We start from the raw sequence: 20,782 nt of genomic DNA, 5'->3' as shown, positions 1-20,782 counted from the left end.
CGCAGAAAGTGGAGTCAAACTGTGTGGTCCTTATTATGATAGAATGGACATGGAGAACTTATTCAAACTGTAGAAGATCTCGAATTTGCAGATGACATCTGCCTGATAACTGAACACCGAAATCATACGCAAATAAAAATTGACAAATTGGTACAGTACGCCGACACGATCGGACTCCGAATAAACACAGAGAAAACCAAACTCTTAAAAAATAAAAACCATTCAAATAATAAAATAATGATAAACGTTAAGGAAGTAGAAGAGGTTCACGTATCCGGAATCAGTCATAGTAAGGAGCGGGGGGTGTAAAAAGATATACAGACAAGAATAATAAAGGCTCAATATGCATTCAACTCTTTAAATAGAATTTGACAAACAATCGAAATATCAGAAACAACAAAAATTAAAATCTTTAATAATTGCATCAAAAGTATGTATACTACTGTACGGATCAGACACATGGAAATAAGACGAAATTACAATTATGTATTAAATTATTAAATGCAAAAACTGCAAATTTTTGTAAACAAATACATATCTAAGAAAAATCCATAACTAACTAATACTTTGCCAGCAATTTTACACTTTTGGCCAAGAAGCGCATAAGAAGTCATGGAACTAGTGAGAGATATATTTTTTGTTGTATGATAGTGTAATCGCCGTTTTTGTTAAATGTTTATAGTACTCATAATAACTTACCGGTACATTGCTTTCCTAACACATAACAATTAGTTTCTAAGGTCTTCGCTCCGTGCATGACAGACGCGAAACCTAGCGCCTTCAACTGACATTTTTGGATCTCACAATTTGACGTTAAGAGGATCGGTACGTATTTTCGGCTGCAATGCTATTCAAATGGGGATTCATTTTTTTCAAATCCTGAGAAAACTAATAAGTATTTTTGAAAAATTTAAACGCAGAATGAAAGATTACGTTATTAGCGAGGGCCGAAAGTCCCTGAGAACTTCTATAATGTTTATTTTAATAAGTTACAGGGGTGAAAAAACTAAGAAAAAATTTAGTGTGATTTTTAATTTTAAATATCTCATTCAAAATAAACTTTTTATTTATTCTAAGGGACTTTCGGCCCTCGGTAATAATTTAGTCTTTCATTCTGCGTTTAAATTTTTCAAAAATATTTATTGGTTTTTTCAGGATTTGAAAAAAATGAACACAATGCCGTGGTAATATTTTCCAAATCTGTCTTTGTCTTACAACGCACTCAACCGAATATAATATTGTCAGCATATATTGTCAGTCAGACACTGACAATCAGTGACAATTTTAAATATTTGACATTGCATCGGGAATATTTTGAGAAATTGATTAAATATTATTGATATATAGTGTATTTGATAAATAATTGATTTAAGACGTGAACTTAATAAAAAGTTATTTATTGTGTATTATTTGTGGAAGATCCAAGCAGAGAATACATCAGATATATCCTGTGATCCAAGTATTTTGTTGTTAGAGATGTTCAAAATTGTAAGCGTTCCAAAATAACAACATATTATTAAAAAATCACTTTAACACTTTTCCTCTTTTCTCGATTGATTATTAGTTTTTGTTGTACAAATAAATTATTACAATCACTGAAAACATAGTTAGTGAAAAAATTATCACATTTATTAACTGAATTAATAATTTGCAATTATAAAAATAACAGTTATCCAAGAACATTCAAAAGCCATCTCTTTAAATTAATGATGACATTTTCAAGTAGAATGACATTCTAGTAATGTTTACATATCCACACCAGTGTGAATTTTACTACACGTAATTTGCCGTGTAAAGACAGAAAAAGTAGGGATACACGTAAAATATTTGCGAATTATGTACCCATAGCCTTAAGCATAAATAGGTAGCATTATTTTTGGTAAAATTTGTTACACAAACAATGACAATGACATTACAAAGATAGCTCCAATATTATCATATTTCGCCACTACTCACGCTGGCATCGTTTCAAGGTACCCCATCATGGTCACGCACGGAGCGAATACCAATACTGATTCACTAGTTGCAAATAACTACTTACAAAGGGAGGAGGAAAGGGGCGCCTAAAATGACTTGCCCCGGGGCGCTTGAAAGTCTTGGCGCGGCCCTGTTGATCTTTGTTCCCCGAGCACTTATGTCCGGTTTGATTGTTGGATAAATTTTTCGCATGACATATTCTAAGGCCAGGTTAAAAACAATGGGAACAACGCATCTCCCCGTCTCAGTCCAGAATTTACACAGAAAGCATTTGATATTTTCCCTCTATTCTAACTTGTGCAAAGGAGTTACTTACACACATTTGTGTTACCGCAGTTAGTTTCTTGGGTACGCCGAGCTCGATCATTGCCTTCCATAATGTTGCACGATTAATTGAATCATAAACCTGTTTGAAATCTATAAAGATCTGATGCACGTCTTAATTATACTCCCAATACTTTTCAAGTATTTGTCTTATTGTAATTGATCAATAGTCGATCTTCCAGGCCTGAAAACACACCAACTACCAACATTAACAGTCAACAACTATTTCTTCGGCGTATAGTAGTAATTTTTTTAATAATACCGAAGCCAATATTTTATACGTAGTGTTGATTAGTGAGATTCCTCTGTAGTTCATGCATGATTCCTTTTTTGCTTTCTTGTGTATTGGTACAATAATACTATACCACACCATTCTTTCGGCATTATTTCTTGTTGCCAGGCCTTTTCTATTAATTGATGGATTTTACTTATGAGTTCATGACCGTCTTTTTTAAGTAGCTCGGTATCAATATTGTCCAGACCAGCGGATTTATCGTTTTTAAGTGTTTTTATGGCATGCCTAATTCCTTCCATGGGGGTATTTCTAATTCGACCGTTTGATACTCATGTTCTCCGTTGTTTCCATCATTTTCATTGTTTTCATCGTTTTCTTCAGTGAAATTTTGGATATTCAGGAGCTCTTAAAAATATTCAGCCCATCTTTCTATTATTTTGTTTTCAGCAGCCAGCATTTCTTAATTTTTATCTCTCACGAAGTTGGGTGTCCTTATATACGAGCGAGCCTCTTTTATGTTGTCTCACCTCTCTGTAGAAATGTTTACTTTGATTGCGTCTGTGTTCTCGATCTACCTTTTCAATTTGTTGTTGTAGATATTGTCTCGTTTTTTGCCTGAGTGTTCTTCTAGCTGCGGCTCTTTCTCTCTCTGTGGAATCGTATACGTTTTTCTTCTGATGGGTTCGACAGATAATCAATTATTTTTTTAAAATAAAATAAAAATGTATACCATTTTTATTCAGTTGCAATGCGAAGGCAAACTGTCTTATTTTTCACTTAGAACAGAGAGCGCAAACCAGCACTCTAAATAGACGATTTTCGACTCTATTTGGAATTATCATCAGAGAGGCGTAGGCTTGCTGCTGTCTGCTCCAAGTGATGAAACTCCGAGAGCTTATCCTCGCATTGCAACTGACGTTAATGGAGTAGTGTCTAACGACATCTGGCAACTGAAATTATTTTTTTGTGTTTTTCTTTTAGTGTTCTCTCACATTCCTCGTCAAACCATTTTTTCTTTCTTTGGCGGTGAATTGGCAAAATAAATGTTGTTCTCCTCGGCGGGTGCAAAAGAATTGTTTGAACTGAACCTCAGATTTTCCAATCTTACAGAGGCGTGAATGACAGATACATAGGTACTTCTAATAATAATTAAATTCATATATTTTGGATTAAGGATTAAAAGATTTGTTTTGCAATTTTTGCACTTCTCTCGAGCTCTTTTTTTTTATAAATAAACACTATAATATTACATTATCATACCATATCTAGATGGATAAAGAAATGGCAAATAAAAAGTCGTCTACTAAAAAAATTTCTTTAATAAAACTTAAAAAAAATGTCAAAAAAGTAAGTCTTCTGCCTTCCTGGGACTATCACATTCTTAAAATTAGCTTTCATTTATATCTTCTTCAACAATCTGAACTGCAGGTGTATTTATTTGAGATTTTTGTTCCAAATATACTATTAATCTAAAAATGATAGAACAGACTCATAGAAATATATTGTTGTAAAGAGAATATTGTTTGAAATATAGAAATTAGAACACAACACAAGTAAATCTTATGCCTGGTTGCACCAACAGATCTTAAGCTCCAGCCCAGCCCATCTCAGCACATAGCAAGCAAGCAAGCAATTTGATTCAACCCGACCTGTGGAAGATGTTCACCCTATCGAAAAAAGTACATTCGGGCATTGATTATAAATATTTCACGTAGTTATAAGTATTCCATGTAGTTATTAATCAATGATTCGGGTGTAACAATTCATTGGGGCGAGGTGTTTTGACCCGAGTGAAAACAGGGATCACCCCACCTCGCTCCAATGCCCCAGGCCATCCCTTTCCCCCCCATAGCACGCTGATGCGCGATGGGGGCACAACTATCGTAGCCAAATGCTCTTCACAATGGAATCCTGGGTAATAAGAAACCAATGTGGTGCCCTAATCGAATTCAAAACTAGGCCAGCGTGAAGCGCTATATGCCTTTATCTTCTGATTACTTATCCGCGGAACTAAAATTGCTTGCTTGGACCCCAAGTCATTGTACCAAGCCCCACTGAGCTCAGTCCAATGGCTTGGTGCTCAAGTATTTTTTGTTTTTATGTTTTTTATGTTTTTTTTTGTGGCTTGCGCCTTTTTTTGTTTTTTATATTTTTTTGGGGCTTGCACCTTCTATTTTTCTAAGGGCTGACTTTACCTGATCGTGATGTTGGACCTACGCTTTGGTTACGTGTTTCTTCAGCACTTGGTGTTTTCGAGCTACGAACTATCTACTATTACTTATTTATATTCTTTATCACTTTGCTTTCTCTTTCTCTTTATGTCTCTCTTTATTTACTTTATTTACTTTACTTTATTCCACTATTTGTTGTTTAGGACGTTTGTGCTTCCATCGGTGGAAAGCGTCATACCCTAACATCTCTCGCAGTATGGGACTTGGGTGGTGCTCTAGTTCCGCGAATTTGACCCTCGCCTTGTCTGCCATCATTTCGGTGACTCTCACCTGTTGTAGTTCTCTAAACAGGAATCTTTCAGCGACATATTTCGGGACTCTGGCTGCTTCTCTTAGGCTGCTGTTGTGAACCGCTTGTATCTTCTTTTTATGAGTTTTACATACTTGTCCCCATGCGAGAGATGCGTATGTTAATACCGGTAATATTATGCTGGTTATTAGTCTTAACCTCGTTTTTAGTCTTAGTTTACTTTTTCTGCCTGTGAGTCCTCTTAATGTTGCTCTTGCCATGTTGGCCTTCTGGACTGTGGCTTCTACGTGCTTTGGAAGGTTAATCCTTTGTCCATGATGACTCCCAGGTATTTAGCGTCATTTTTCCACTCGATAAGGTTGTTCTGCACCGTCAGTTGTTCTTCTGTATGTTGTCTTCCTTTCTTATATAGTACCGCTTGCGTCTTTTCGGAGTTGATGGCTATCTTCCACTTTATACTCCATTCCTCAATGTCTTCTAACGCTGTTTGCAGGTTGGTTACTGCTATATCTACGTTTCGATGTTTGGCCTCTATCGCTGTGTCGTCGGCGTAAAAGCTCATAAGGGTACCCGGTGTTCTAGGTACGTCAGCGGTGTATATTGTGTACAGCGGAGGTGACAGGACCGCTCCCTGTGGTACTCCAGCCTCCGGGCTTCCGATCTCGGACAGGACTTGTCCTATTCGCACTCTGAAACTCCGGCCGCCTAAGTACGAGGAGATCAGCCTCGTCATCGCCCCGCTGTACCCATAACCTCGCATTTTATATATGAGCCCCTTATGCCATACTCTGTCGAAAGCTTTGCTTACGTCCAGGAATGCTGCTCCAGTGTACTGCTTATCGTTAAATCCAGCTGCTATGTACTCAGTTAACCTGAGTACTTGTAGCTCGCTGGAGTGCTCTGCTCTGAATCCGAATTGAGCTTCTGGGATTATCTCTAATATGTTTGTTTCCGCCTGCAGTCTGCTGAGAATAATTCTTTCCAGTATCCTGCTGATCGCTGGGAGTAAGCTGATTGGCCTGTAGTTCTGCGGGAATGTGTGGTTCTTGCCAGGTTTTGGAATCATAATGACATGGGCCTCTTTCCATCTATTCGGGAATATTTTATATCTTAGTATCGAGTTCACTATGTTTGTAAAATACACTATAGCTCTTATAGGCAAGTACTTTAGGGCTCTATTTGTTATTTCGTCTAGACCAGGCGCTTTTCTCGGTGAATTGTTTTTTAATTGTTCGTTTATTTCTTCCGGTGATGTTGGGGGGATGATGTCCTCTGGATCCTCTGGTCTTTCTTCTTGCTCTTCGACTTCTTCCATGAAGTCTACGTCCTCGTCTGGGTGGTAGTTTAACCTGCATACTCTTTCGAATGTGGACCTCATCACCTCTGCTTTTTCTTCTATGGTATATACCATGCCGTTTTCTCCATGTAATGGGAGACTTCTTATCATTTTCTGGAGTTTCCAAACATTTTTCATGTTTGAGTCTAGTTCTTCCATCTCTTGTACAAAGTTGTCCCATTTTTCGCTGCGGTGTTGTCGAAGAGCCGTTTTGACCTCTCTGTTTAATGTGTTTGCCCAGGTTTTGTCTATTCGGTTTCTTGTTCTTCTGGCTATTTGTTTCGCTCTGTTTTTTCCCTTATCAGGTCTTGTACTTCTTGTGGTATGTCTTTGAACCTTCCCGTGTGAATCTCGACTTCTTCCTCTGTTGTGCTGTTTCTAATTGCTTCTTGGATGATGTTTTCTAGCTGTAGGACTTTTTCTTCTATTTGTTGTGGGTTATTTATAACTGGCACTGTATTTATTCCTTCACTCACTAATCTTTTATAATTTGTTCACTTTATTTTCTTTTTTATTCTTTTCTGTGGGTTTGTTTCTTCCCATGTTCCTAGTTCTAGTAGAATGGGGTTGTGGTCTGTTGTTCCTTCGTTTAGGGTGATTAGTTCTGCTTGTAGTCCTAGGTTTTTTGCCACCACGATGTCGATGTGGGTAAGAAGTGCATTTCCTGGGAAGTGTGTTGGTTCTTCTGGGCCCATTGCCACTGTTTCATCGTTATTTTCTATGTAGCTATTTAGTAGTCGTCCATTTCTGTTCGTAGCTCTATCGTTCCAGTTGGGGGATCTCGCATTTAGGTCTCCTACTATTATCGATGTTTCGGCGATGTTTAGGAACGCATCTAGGTCATCGTCCATTAATGGGTCTTGCGGTCTTACGTAGGCTGATGTTACTCTGACTGCGCCTTGCCTCATTTTTACTTCTATTGTTGTTGCCTCCATGTTTACCAGTGATGGAGTCGTGAATCTTGTGTGTTTAATTCCCTTCTTGACTACGATGGCCGTTCCTCCTGATCTTCTTGTGAGGTCGTTCCTGTATACATCGTACCCAGGGAACTTTAGGTTAAAGTTGTTGGTAAGCATAGTTTCCTGTATTGCTACGATGTCCATCTCGTATCTGTTGGCGAGTTCATCCATAATGTTCTAGTTTGTTGATATGCCGTCCGGATTCCAGGAGCCTATCCTCAAGTATCCCCTGTCTGCCTGCATTAGTTCTGTGTCTGCCTGGTGCCTAGGATAACTTCTTGTACTACCTTAGTCACTATGTTGGTTACCATTCTGACTAGGTAGTCTTCGTCTTGGAGGATCGCTGTGGTGTTTTGCGTTTGTGTTTGTTGCTTGTTTGCTTGCGTGGCTTGGGCGTAGGATACCCCGGTTGCCTGTTGTATTCTGGGCGTCTGTTATTGTGGCCTTTGTGGTGGTGGTCTTCCACAGGTTGGGCATCTAGGGCATCCTCTGTAGTTGGTTGGGTGGCTTCCATTGCAGTTTGCACATGTTGCCTTTACTTCTCTAGCTCGTTTACACAGCTTTGTAGGGTGATCTTCGCCGCATTTCACACACTTGGGGTCCTTGTGGCACGCGTTCTGGGCATGGTAGTAGCCTTGGCAGTTGAAACACTGCGTTGGTCCTGTTGCTTTGCGTAGGTCCTCTACCACGACCTTCATGAGGCACAAATTGGAGATCCGCTTTGCCCTCTCAACGTCCTCATGATCCAGAGTCACGACGAATATTGGGAGTTGTCTCTTACTCTGGTAGACATATTCTTCGCTGTATGACAGACAATCTGATATTGTGCTGCCATTTCTTCTTGGATTGCCTTCTCGGTGGTGTTTGTGGACAATCCTCTTAAAACCACTCTGGGTTTTATATCTTCGTCTAATGGGAAGACTATCCGTTGTAGCCTCTTATCCGTGTTTTCTGTAGCCTTATATGTCTTCGCGTAGTCCTCTATTATCCTCACCATTTTTCGGTAGTCTTCTGGGCTTTTCGCCTGGATGATGGTTTCCCTTCCGCTCTTGGAAATCCTGTTTACCGTGTAAACTTTTTCTTTTTGGGCTATGGTGAGGATGGTCCCTGTCTCGCTTACACTCTGTAATTTTATTACAGACGGCTTACGGTGTGGTGTTGCCTGTTGTTCAGGCAACACGGTGGTATCTTCACTCTGGTTCGTCTCCGTGTTCTCCGTCACCGAACCACTGGGATGCTGTAGGGCAAGCGTGTCTCCATTTGTGTTCGTCGCTGGGTGGATTGGATCTACTGTTCCTTTTGGCAGGATGAGTTCGTGTATTGGAGGTGAAGCAGCCCTCATAGCGTCATCTGCTTTTCGTTACCATGATGTCGCCTCGTCTCTAGAGAGTGGAGATTTGAGTGATGGGAAGTCTTCTTTCTTTTTTGGCTTTTCAGCCGTTTTCTTCTGCGTTTCTGCGGTCGGCTGTGACTTTCCAGTCGTTGGCTTCGACAGTTTCGTTGGGGGCTTTGCCTGGGCTTCCATCAGCACGTCTAGCACGGTCCACCACCTGCTTTTGTGACTTGACCATCGCGTCTTTCAACTCCGTTATTTCGGCCCTCAGCTGGGCTATCTCTTTGTCCTTTTTCACCAGCCATTCCTCGTACTGGGCTTCTCTGGTTTTGGTGGCTTCGAACAGCTATCTCATCAGTTCTTTTTGGTCTGCTAGCTCTTTTAGGATCTCATATTTGCCGTTGTTGTCTTCGTCACTCGCTTCGTTGGCTATCCTAGCCCTTTTGGTGGTACCTCTGCCTGCCTCGTCGGGGACTTCTCCTCCATGGCCTCTACTTCTGGGTTTTCCTTGTCTTTCTTCTTTTCCTCTGATTTCTTTTTCTCGTCGCTTTTTCTCTCTTTCTCCTCTCTCTTCTTTTTAGACTTTTCCTTCTTCTTCTCTCTCCTAGGGAGTTTAAATTCCCCGTATTTCTCACTTTTGTCATCCACAGTTGAATAACCGCCGGTTTCATCGGTACTTAGCTCCTGAAACAGGTTAAGATTCACTTTACGTGAATCTTCATAGGTTGGTGAAGTGGCCATAGAAAGGGGAGGTGATCGAGACCTAGCTCGATCAGTCATCTGGGGCGGATAGTCCTAATTTTGATGAGCCTTTTTTGCAGCCGTCTGGCCCGATGTCAGCACGGTTTCAGGGTCGGCTTCCCTGGAGCTATCGCGGCTGTTCACTAACCCAGACAAAACTGGATTAGGGTTCCTCTTGCTGATTCTCATTCTACTGAACCAGGGGCCGGGGCTGCCCGATGTAGGTTTCTAATAAACTACACCTTGCAGTGTCGGTACCCTAACGGAGGCACAGTAGAAATCCCGTAACGGGCTCACGTCGAGTCCAGCTCAGCACATACTGTAAGGATTTACATATTTATATTTAAGGCACGTCTTAAGCTTAAGATCTGTCGGTGCAACTAGGCATACCTAAATATCGTAAATGTTATTCTTTTTTTCGTTTATGTTATGGGTTTACTAAAGAGTACAAATAATATATTTAGGTAAAAGTTGGGGTGTAGATAGGAGCATAATTAAAACACATTTTCAAATATACAGGGCCACCCGTATTGACAGGGTAAAACAAACTTTTTTTAATGGAACACTCTGTATACTTTTACATTTTTGGATTCTACTCGATGTTTTATTTCTTGAAATATAAAGTTTTGCAATGTTATACGAGGTGGTTTAAAATATGTCGTTTTTTTTATTAATTTCGTAGCAACATTCACACCCTGTAGAATTATAGTGATTTGACATCAAAAACATCTATTTATGTTCAAACGATTTTTAATATAGTCTACTATTTTTAAAAATTATTAATATTTTTTTTGAAACGTTTACTCAGCAATCTATTAGTTATAAACATTATAACAATAAGCGTCTTTGGGGTTCGATAAGAGGTCAGTCCAATGACTGGATCTCTAGTATGGAATAAACATGATAGATACTTGCTATATACATGCATACATTTCACATTCACATTTACAAATAATACATATATCTAAAATATATACACAATTACGGTGAGTTAGAATAGTGCGGTCACTGAAGGTGGATATGAGATACCTCCGATTTCGTTGAACCTCCATCGATTTACATGAAAATTGGTTAGTGGTTAGAGGATATCTCAAGGAACAAAGGTGACATGGTGCCAACTTGCGTGTTTACCCTGGGGGTGAAAATTATTTTATTAAAAGTAACCCCACAATTCCAAAGAAAGGCAAATTCTAAGCAAAATTTGTTATATAAGGTTATTACTTTAAATAAATACTTTTTGACTTATTAAAGATAAAAAATTTTAATTTTTAGTGATAAAAATGCATGTTTTTAACCAATTTTTCATAAATAACTCAAAAACTGTAATTTTTTACAGAAAAGTTATTATTACCAAAATTCAAGCTAATAAAAAATTAAATAAACTCCTTACTAGAAAAACCCTTTTAGTTTTAACTTTAAGTGAGTTATAGGTAATTTAATGTATGTATATATTTTTGGGCCAGTACCCAAATCTAAGTATTCAAGCTTAAATAACGGGAAAATGATGCATTTACCCAAACCTATTAAACATTTCTCAAAGTGTTTAGAAATATATATCAAATGAGCCCCTGAAGAAGTTGATAGCATTAAAATGTATGCTTCAAAATTTTTTCAAAATTCATCTTTATAAATTTTTTCAAAAAATGTTATTGTTTTCTCTTAAATAACTCCGTTAATTTTTACGATATCGGCTTCACGTAAAAACCATTTGAAAGTTAATTCCAAGGGCTATTAAACCACGTTGAACCTAATCTTTTAAACCCCCTAATTTTCTAAAACTAAAATGTTAAATGACCCCGGTTACATGATTCTCTCAAAGTTTTAGCTTAAACGTTTATATCTCGTTTATTTTTTACCTTACAGAAATAGTAAAAAAGGTAAAATATTTGATACAGAAAAAACTAAAATTTGGTTATATATCATTTTTAGGTATGTTGCAGGGTCCCCGTAACCGGGCGTGCAACGCGTGCGGCGCAAAGGTTTGGCAAATAAGAAATATTTATTTTAACGAGATATTCATTTTTTATACAATTTTAATTTTACATTTTTAACGAACATTTGGAGAAATTTCAAAAATAAAAAAATAATTAAGATCTTATTTTATATTTGGTGTTAATAATTTACTACTATATATTATTGTATTTTTTTAAAACGGTATAATATCGGAATACCTATTTTGCAGTACTTATCCGTAAATCGTGAAAATTTGTTTAGAGGTCAAAACTTGTTGGGTTGTAATATTCTGTCCAGATTTGAAACTTTCGTGGATTTTTGAAATTAAAATAATTTCATAAAAATTTGGGATTGAGGTTTTTTTGAGACGAGGAATTCAAATTTTGAAAAATAAATTTTAACGGTGGATAGTTTGGGTTGTGGGTTAAATAGATTTTTTAATAATTTAATAGAAACACTCAATTTGATAAATAATACATGCTATAAAAAGGCATAGATAGTAATATAAAAATAATATGTACCATTATATTTAAATCTAAATCTAAACTACCGTTTTTGAAATTCTGATAGCAAGTAACAATTTCATGTTCTTAGTAGATTCATAGAACATACTTTTCAGAAAAAGTATATACTAAGAATATGCGTAATTACCATTGCGAATGTGCATAGCACATTCTGAGTATATACTACATTACAGTACTTAAACGTTCTATGTATATACTTAGAATGTACTACCGCACTTCTTTTCAGTCTATACTAAGAATATACTTTTTAGAACATACCAAGGACGTGCTATAAACCTTCTATTTATATACTTAGAACGTACTACCGCACATCTTTTTAGTTTATACTAAGAACGTACTTTTTAGAATATTCCAAGGAAGTGCTATAAACCTTCTATTTGTATACTTAGAACGTACTACTGCACATCTTTGTATTAGAAGAATATATTTTTAAGGATATTCTAAGAAAGTGCTATGGGCCATTCCACGAACATACGCCTGTTTTGGATTACTTCGACAACGAATATTTTACTATGCAACATAAGAAGTACGAAAGTAAATGGCGCTAATAATTATTCCAATAAGCCACAATGTAATTTGCAATTTATTTTCGTTCTTCTTAGTTTGCACAGTAAAATATTCGTTGTCGAAGTAATCCAAAACAGGCGTATGTTCGTGGAATAGGGTATATCAAGTGCTATATTGCTCAGAAGTATGTTTTCAGCATCACCTAATCCCATCTTAGGTTCTACTGGTTCTACCAAATACCTATTATATTTACATATTTTAATGGCAAATGAGAATGTAGTTAGCACCTACATTCTGCAATATTACTTAAAAAGTAAGTACATATTTATAAATTTTGGTTGTCTATATAAACTATTATATTATAATATTTAGCTAAACTAAACTATGGATGAGTAATTAAAATTTATATACTTATATGTACTTACTTATATGTATTTATTAAATAATATTGAGTTACCAAAATAGATTATACCTATTTTGAAGCACCGCAAACAAATTTGTTATTTAAATAAAGAGATTATGTATGTTCTTTAGTCCTAGTACTTTATCATCATTCGTCTTCATCCTTAACATTGCCACACTGCATAGATACATATTTTCGATTTCATGTTTTACCGTTGTTTCCTACCCTGATCCATTCAGGTAAGAAATGGTCAGAATAAGGACAAGACGGGGTTAGGGGGATATGTATTGTGGAAGTGGAATACCAACATCGGTGCACCAGTGAGTTGCCAAACGGAGGGAAATTTCACTTTTTGCGGGAATTTTCAACATAAAAGGTGATAAAGGGAAAAGTAAAAGGGAATTTTTGTTCCAGTCCAAATTGAACAATATTAGAAAAAAATCAAAATATTTGAAAATAATTAAACATATTTTCTCAGATTTTGTAAACAGGAGTGAATTTTTTTATAAAAGTGGGAATTTTTAAGGTTGACGGAAAAAGCTTACTCGATGGTTGGCAACACCAAAGCCTTTGGTTGTGGGTTTTGGCATGCTTTGGTTCTGGAATGGCCCGTATCACAGCCTTTCGTATTGAATTGAATGTACCTAAATTCAAATTCCAACGATGTAAAAATACTCGTGATAAACTCGAAATGGTAAAGTTATTTCAATAATTATGAAAACGAATTTTTAATAATAAACGTTAATACAATTAATGTTTAAACTTTTTTACCATACAACAATTTTGAAATGAAATTCGTCCAATACTACCTACATACATAAATTTTATTAATTATTCCAAAATATAACGAAGTTGATAATCTATAAGGCTAATATTATACTTTCTATACATACATATTATTTTTAAGATATTTTAAAAGTATCTACTTATAAGTATGTGTTAAGATTGTACTTATAAGTATGTGCTAAGAATATTCGATAAAGGTATATTCTAAGAATAAACTTTTACGAATATTCCGAGTAACTACGTACACGAATGTACTCAGTATACGAGAATATACTTTAAAGTATATGCAAAGAACATGAAATTTAGAATGTTTTTTAAGGTACATGCTATGCTTGTACTACACATATACTAAAAAGAATATACTCCGACGAATGTTGGTAGTATATGCTTAGAACATGATACGAACATCATTGTTATGTGGGTAGGCATAAAGCAAGTGCTTTACTATTACATATCCAATCATTTAGATTTATTTATAGAGATCATAATGATTATTTGGAATCATGTTTATTCCAGATTAATATTATAAGCAAAATGATACAATAATTGACATTAAAGTATGGCAAAACTATTTAAAGAATGTAGTTGATCATTTTAAAAATTACAGTCTCCCTCTTCTGTGGTATAAGGTGCCCGCCTGCAAAACTAGCATATCCCCCTTAGGTTTTTAAAATTAGTATGTATTTTGTATAACACCAGCAGCAAAAAGCTCATTTTGGCGCCCACCAAATAGGGGCGCTCGCCTGCAGTGCAGCATCATTTGCAGGCCCGTTATGGCCGGCCCTGTGTGGCTCAATGGTAAGAGAGGCGACATTTGGATCAAAGGGTTGTAAGTTATGAATCCCAGCTGAGTATCAAATTTTTCTTTATTAAAAATCAGTTAATAGAAATAATTTATATCCTTGTGGGATCGGTGAAGGGAGACGTTTGGATATAATTAGCGTCTCTTTGCAAAAACAATGAAATAGACTTTACTATATAACAAGACATTTACTCAACACACACACTACACATTACACTATAATCTGAATGTGAAATCAACTGTATCATGCCAATGGCCAAAAAAATTACAGAGATGAAAATGTTGTTGAGGGAATATTTGCTCAAGTGGGAAAATTGGCAGCTGATGAACAAGGTTTTCCTTCGTTAAATATCGTGAAACGAAAATATAATCCAAAAATTTTCGATTGTGAACATAGAAACGAGACATCTCAAGATCCAAAAACCGCGTTTAAAATATTATTTTTTTTTTAGAATAATTGATCAAATTCATTGAATAGTAGATTTGATACGATGTCTTATTATGATAATGTTTTTGGTTTTTCACTGATATTTTTACATTAAGTGACCATGATATTTTAAAACATTGTCTTCCTCTTCAACAAAAGATATCTGATCCAGTAGAGACGGAGGCAAAAGTAAAGATTGATGCAACTGATTTATTTAGCGAGATAAAAGCTTTATAGTTAGGTACTTTAATTACTTAACTCATCAGATCCACTTCAATATATATTTGCAAATAATCTAACTTCATCTTTACCAAATATCACTGTTTCATGAAGAATCATCCTCACTTTACCGGTGTCTGTTGCTTCTGGTGAGCGATCATTCTCAAAATTAAAGTTAATTCAAAATTGTTTGAGCTGTACTATGGTACAGGAAAGATTATCTGGTTTGGTAATATTAACCATCGAGCAAGAGCTCGTCAATAAAATTGACTTTAAAAATATTTAAACGAATTTGCCGCCGTCAAATTTACAAAAACACCCATTTAATTCGATTTCTAGATTTAAGGGCGTAGGCGCAAAATTTGGCGCCAATGTGTTTTAAATGCATTCATTTTTTTCGAATCCTGAGAAAACTAATATGTAAGAATTTTTGAAAAAGTTGAACGCAAAATGAAAGATTGCATTATTACCGAGGGTCGAAAGCCCCGGAAAACTTCTATAATGTTTATTTTAATAAATTACAGGGGTGAAAAAAAAGAAAATTTAGCGTAATTTTTAATTTCAAATATCTCATTAAAAAGAACTTTTTGGTCATTCTAAGGGACTTCGGCCCTCGGTAATAATGTAATCTTTCATTCTGCGTTAAAATTTTTCAAAAATTTTTACATATTAGTTTTCTCAGGATTCGAAAAAAATGAATACATTTAAAACACATTGACCCGAAATTTTACACCTACGCCCTTAACTAATATACATATTAAAGTTTTATTTGTTTTTTTGCCATTATCAGTAAATTGGTTACAAAAAAAATTAAATTTGAGTTTTTGCAATTTCTGTTGTAAAAGGAGTAAAAAATAAAAAAATATAGATTTATTTCATAATTGGATATAGATAGATATAGGGCGCCAAAATATATCCAGCACGCGGGCGCCGCTCAGCCTTGCGGGGGCCCTGGTATGTTGTGTATGAGTTATTATCAAAAGAATATGAAAACTAGGATAATTTTAAAAATTCTTATTTTTTTAATTATATCTTTTTTTTTTTCAAAAACATGCATTCTAAACTGGTGACAATTGTTGAAATCATTACTTATGCTAATATAAAGAAACTCTTGTAATATAAATAGCATAGGTATGTTTTATTTTTCACTTTTTCCTAAAAAATTCGAAAGGGTTCAGGGTTCTCTTATTTTCATCATAACTCGCTTAATTTTGATGCTATTAACTTCTTCTGGAGCTCATTTGATAGGTACTCCGAAGTACTTTGACAAGTATTTAACAGACATATTTTATAAAAAGCATTGTTTTCACGTTATTTAAGTTTGAATATTTAGATTTGAGTACTCGTCGAAAAAAATATACATTCAATTACCCATAACTCACTTTGAATTAACAATAGTTTAGTTCTTTAAGTGAGCAGTGAATTCAGTTTTTAATTATCTTCAATTTTGGTAATAAGAACTTCTTTTGTATTTGTATTTTATAACATGCATTTGTTTAAAAAAAATAAAATCTTTGATGTTTAATAACTTAAAAATTGTCGATTTAAATTAATAACTTTACATAACAAATTTTGCTTATAATTTGTCCCTCTATCGATTTATTATCGGTTATTATTTTTAATAAAATAATTTTCACCCCCGAGAAGGGGTGGCATCCACCCCCAGGGTAAAAGCGCAAGTTGACATAATATCACCTTTGTTCCTCGAGGTATTTTCTAACTACTCACCAATTTTCTTGAAAATCAATGGAGGTTCAACGAAATCGGAGGTGAAAACCTTCAGTTACTGCACTAGAATACTTTTTACACAATTTATAAATCAGGTCCAGTGGATTTTTACGTTTTAGTATGTGAATTTGTTGACTGTTATCAAGCAAGTTTATTGCCAGGGCATTTGGATGGCTTTCTAGGCGTTTTATGTACCGAACCCTGCATTGAACTATCACTTCACTGATCGTAGGTATTTCTAAATCACAATAAATGTCTTTGTTTGACACGAACCATGGGGCGCCTGTTATAGAGCGTAACACTTTAGATTGTAATCTATCCATTATGGATAGGTTGGATTTTGCTGATGTACCCCATAGCTGGATCCCATAGGTCCAGACCGGTTTGAGTGTTGCATTGTACACCACAAGGGCGGATCCAGGGAGGGGGCCATGGGGGCCATGGCCCCCTCCGAGAATAAAAAAAAATAAATTTAAATATGTTTTCTGAACTAGAATTGAACAAAAGCAGTAACGGAAGCTTTAAGAATGACACAGGATGTTTTATAAATCAAAATTTAGATAATTTTACAAAGTGCCAATTGTTAAAACGACCTTGGCAGCCATCAAAATCTTATCAATTCCCATATTCTATACACACAAAGAATAAAAAAGAAATGAAGCGCTACTTGGATCACAAGAACTTAGAACAACGGAGTTGGTTGGTGTTTTCGCACAGTTAAAAGGGATTGTTTTACAAGTATTGCGTTTTATTTTTCTAATGAAAAATATGCTCATAATAAAGAGATAACAGCCCAAAGCCTTGTCATGAAACCTTCAATATCTTTCGCCAAACTCATGGGCAAAGACAAAGCCATACAATCTTATGAAAAAACATCATACCATAATGTTATGAGTGCGTTGAAGTTGAGGTGGATTTTCTACAAAGTTATCGCAACCCGCAAAAGTCAGTCATTAACCAAATAGACTCTCAAAGGTCTAAACAGATATAAGAAAATAAAGAAAGACTACGACTAATAGTAGAGTCTATAGTGTTCTTAGGTCGATAAAATATTCCTCTAAGAGGCCACCATGATGATGGCCTTCTGCTTCTGGACGAAGATGCTGGACCTAGCAATGAGGAGTCCAGGGGCAATTAATTGTCAAGGTTTAAAATCGCATCAGGAAATAAGACTCTTAAACGACACCTATCCGCAGCAACATGCATTAGTAACATCAGTCAAAATCAATTGATAACATGTGGTGAAGAAACAATTGAAAAAATAATGAATCAGGTTCAAAGTGCAAATTATTACTCTGTGATATTTGACGAAACGACCGACGTATCCCACATAGAACAACTTTCTCTAAATTTAAAATACATACACAATAACAACATTCGTGAAAACTTTGTCAAGTTCATTGACGCTTATGAGAACATAAAAACAATGAGTGAAAATCAAGAAAGAGGGGAAGAACAAGGCCTGACAGGAGAAGCATTGGGAAAAATAGTATTAAACTTGTTGAAAGAACTGCACTTGGATCCGAAGAAATGTGGAGGAATCGGTACTGACTTTAATAATACTTTAATAACGATAACTTTTGAATGTCTGTATGCAGGTCAAATGTTTGTGAAAAGTGTCTTAAAACTCACCATTGTAACCCTAATTTTTAAAAATTACTCTCTGGCCCCCCGGTACCCCTCCCCAAAAAAAGTTCCCCCTCCCGAAAATCGGTCCTGGATCCGCCCTTGGTACACCAACAGTTTATTACGTATAGACAACTTCGATGTTCTGCCCAGTATCCAATAATGTTTACAAGATTTTAAGTTTAACTGTTGGCGTTTTTTCCATATTATTATATTGGTTCCCCATGTCAAAGTTTTGTCCATGTGCATTCCAAGATACTTTACGCTTTCAGCTTGTGGAATTGCTTTGTTATTTATTTCTATATTAGGCGATATTGTGCGACATTTTGTGAATATGATATGTTATTATTTAGATTCTTTTTGCGCCATTTCTTTGTCCACTTTTCAATGTCTCTAATATGTCTTAAAAAAGATTCGGTAGCTGTTGCAGGATTTTCATATGTGACTAACATAACTGTGTCGTCTGCGAATGTTGTAGTCGTTAAATTTTCATTTGTAGGTATGTCGTTTGTAAATATTAAATATAATATAGGACCCATAACACTACCTTAGTGTTGATGTATCTGCTTCATACTTGACACGGTGGTAACTTCCTTCTAAATATGATTTCAGTACACGAAACATTGACTCAGGAACGTTCATTACATCTCGCCTAAGGGTTACATTTGAACAGCTTATTTCAGAAAGGGACCAGAGTCAGTTGTTTGTTATTTTTTGTTAAGAGTGGATTCATTCACTATGATGGTAGACATATGGTTTATGGTAGAAGGGGACCCGATTATATGTTTAACGTATGGCGTACTTTTCGTTTATAGTATTTTTACTACAAAAGCGATAATACGTAGGTCAAAATTTTTGACGTAAGAGAACTGTCAAAACATTAGAATGTGACTTTTCAAATAAACATGGCAATAATGAAAAGTTACATTCTAATGTTTTGACAGTTCTCTTACGTCAAAAATTTTGACCTACGTAATATCGTTTTTGTAGTAAAAATACTATACTACACAAAAGGACCCAAGTCCAGACAGTTTTTTGCATATTTCTCGAAAGTTAGTTGACATGACTCGAGTCCCTTTCTGAAATAAGCTGTTCATTTAATTAATTTTCTTCATTTACAATAGTTTTTACCTAACCTGACCAACCTAATTAGTTGATCTAAATTGCCCTTTACCTATTAATTTAAATGAAATTTTTTTTCAAATAATAAGCAGACTTTAAAATGTCTTTACAAGTATGTAACGTTCTGTAAATTAAAATTTTAAATAGGCCTAGGAAATAAAATTAAAAATAATTGTATCACATATCACACAAAATTGAAAAATGTATCCATGAATATTATAACACACTGTAAATTTAGATTATAAGTAGGCTTAGATCATTAAATTAATTGTTATTGTAATACCATACCAAAAACAAATAGTCTGGCTAATTGGCTAAGCCAAAGCCATTATAAAATAAAAAAAAAACAACCCAATTGCTCCCAATTTTACCTAAATAATTCTTTTTCGTCTCTTACGACAAACGTTCAATTTCCATGTGTCTCAAGCGAAAAGGTTTATAACCAATGTGTCTTGCCTGTACAAACTTATGGAGCAGAGACTTTTACAATGACGCAAAAATCCGCGAATAAACTTAGAGTTACACAACGAGCCATGGAACGTGAAATGCTGAACGTAAGCCTTCGAGACCACATAACAAACCAACAAATCAAGTAAAAATCAGGAGTTCAAGACATTATCGAAAGAGCGACGCTTAAGTGGAACTGGGCAGGGCATTTAGCTAGAACACAAGATGGACGGTGGATACGACAAATCATGGAATGGAGGCCCAGAAACTATACGAGAAGCCCAGTACCACCGACTAGATGGACCCAGTGCCGGTTTAACCTAACTTCGGGCCCTGGGCGCTGGAGGTTCAGAGGCCCATTCATTGCTATTCGTTGTCAGTTTTCTAACAAGAAAACACATGCATTAACTATAAAGGTTTATTGTAACATCCATAAAATAATTTTTTTAAACAAGCAAGAAGAATAGCAAACGTAAAAAATAATCCCGGGCCGGCGTAGCTTAGGCGGTAGTAGACTAAGAGCCGCTATAGGTGAAAATTCTTAATCATTTTAGGCACGACGGGACCCTGTAACTTAAATAGTAGAACCTAAAAGAAAACGTTTGAGCACTGTGCCGTCACTTTTCAGTGGCACATGCGTCTACAGTGGCGCATCAAACTTTCCACTTATGGACGGGATACATAAATTAAAAAATACCCTCCCTCATTACCAGAATTTAATTTTTTTCATTTTTTTAAGCTTTATGTGATTAAGACATAAGATTCATCGTAACTTTAACCCACCACCCCCTTTCTCCCTGCCCCCACCATCAAAAACTTTATTTTTCGATTTTATTTTTTTTTTGGTGCGAT

General features: G+C 35.7%; 1 protein-coding gene across 4 annotated transcripts in view; it reads right to left on the bottom strand.

Annotated features, from left to right (window-relative positions):
* Positions 1-3,837: 3,837 nt before the first annotated feature.
* Positions 3,838-20,782, bottom strand: part of LOC114341404 (proton-coupled folate transporter) — a 112,953-nt gene continuing 96,008 nt past the window's right edge. For all 4 annotated transcript variants that reach the window (XM_028292204.2, XM_028292201.2, XM_050648262.1 and 1 more), the window contains one exon: positions 3,838-4,005. In XM_028292204.2, coding sequence (XP_028148005.1) covers positions 4,001-4,005 — 5 coding nt within the window. In that variant the 3' untranslated portion in view covers positions 3,838-4,000. The remainder of the gene's footprint in view (positions 4,006-20,782) is intronic.

Source organism: Diabrotica virgifera, chromosome 4 (assembly GCF_917563875.1).
Source record: "Diabrotica virgifera virgifera chromosome 4, PGI_DIABVI_V3a".
Lineage (NCBI taxonomy): Eukaryota > Metazoa > Arthropoda > Insecta > Coleoptera > Chrysomelidae > Diabrotica > Diabrotica virgifera.
This window is presented reverse-complemented; position numbering and strand designations above follow the sequence as displayed.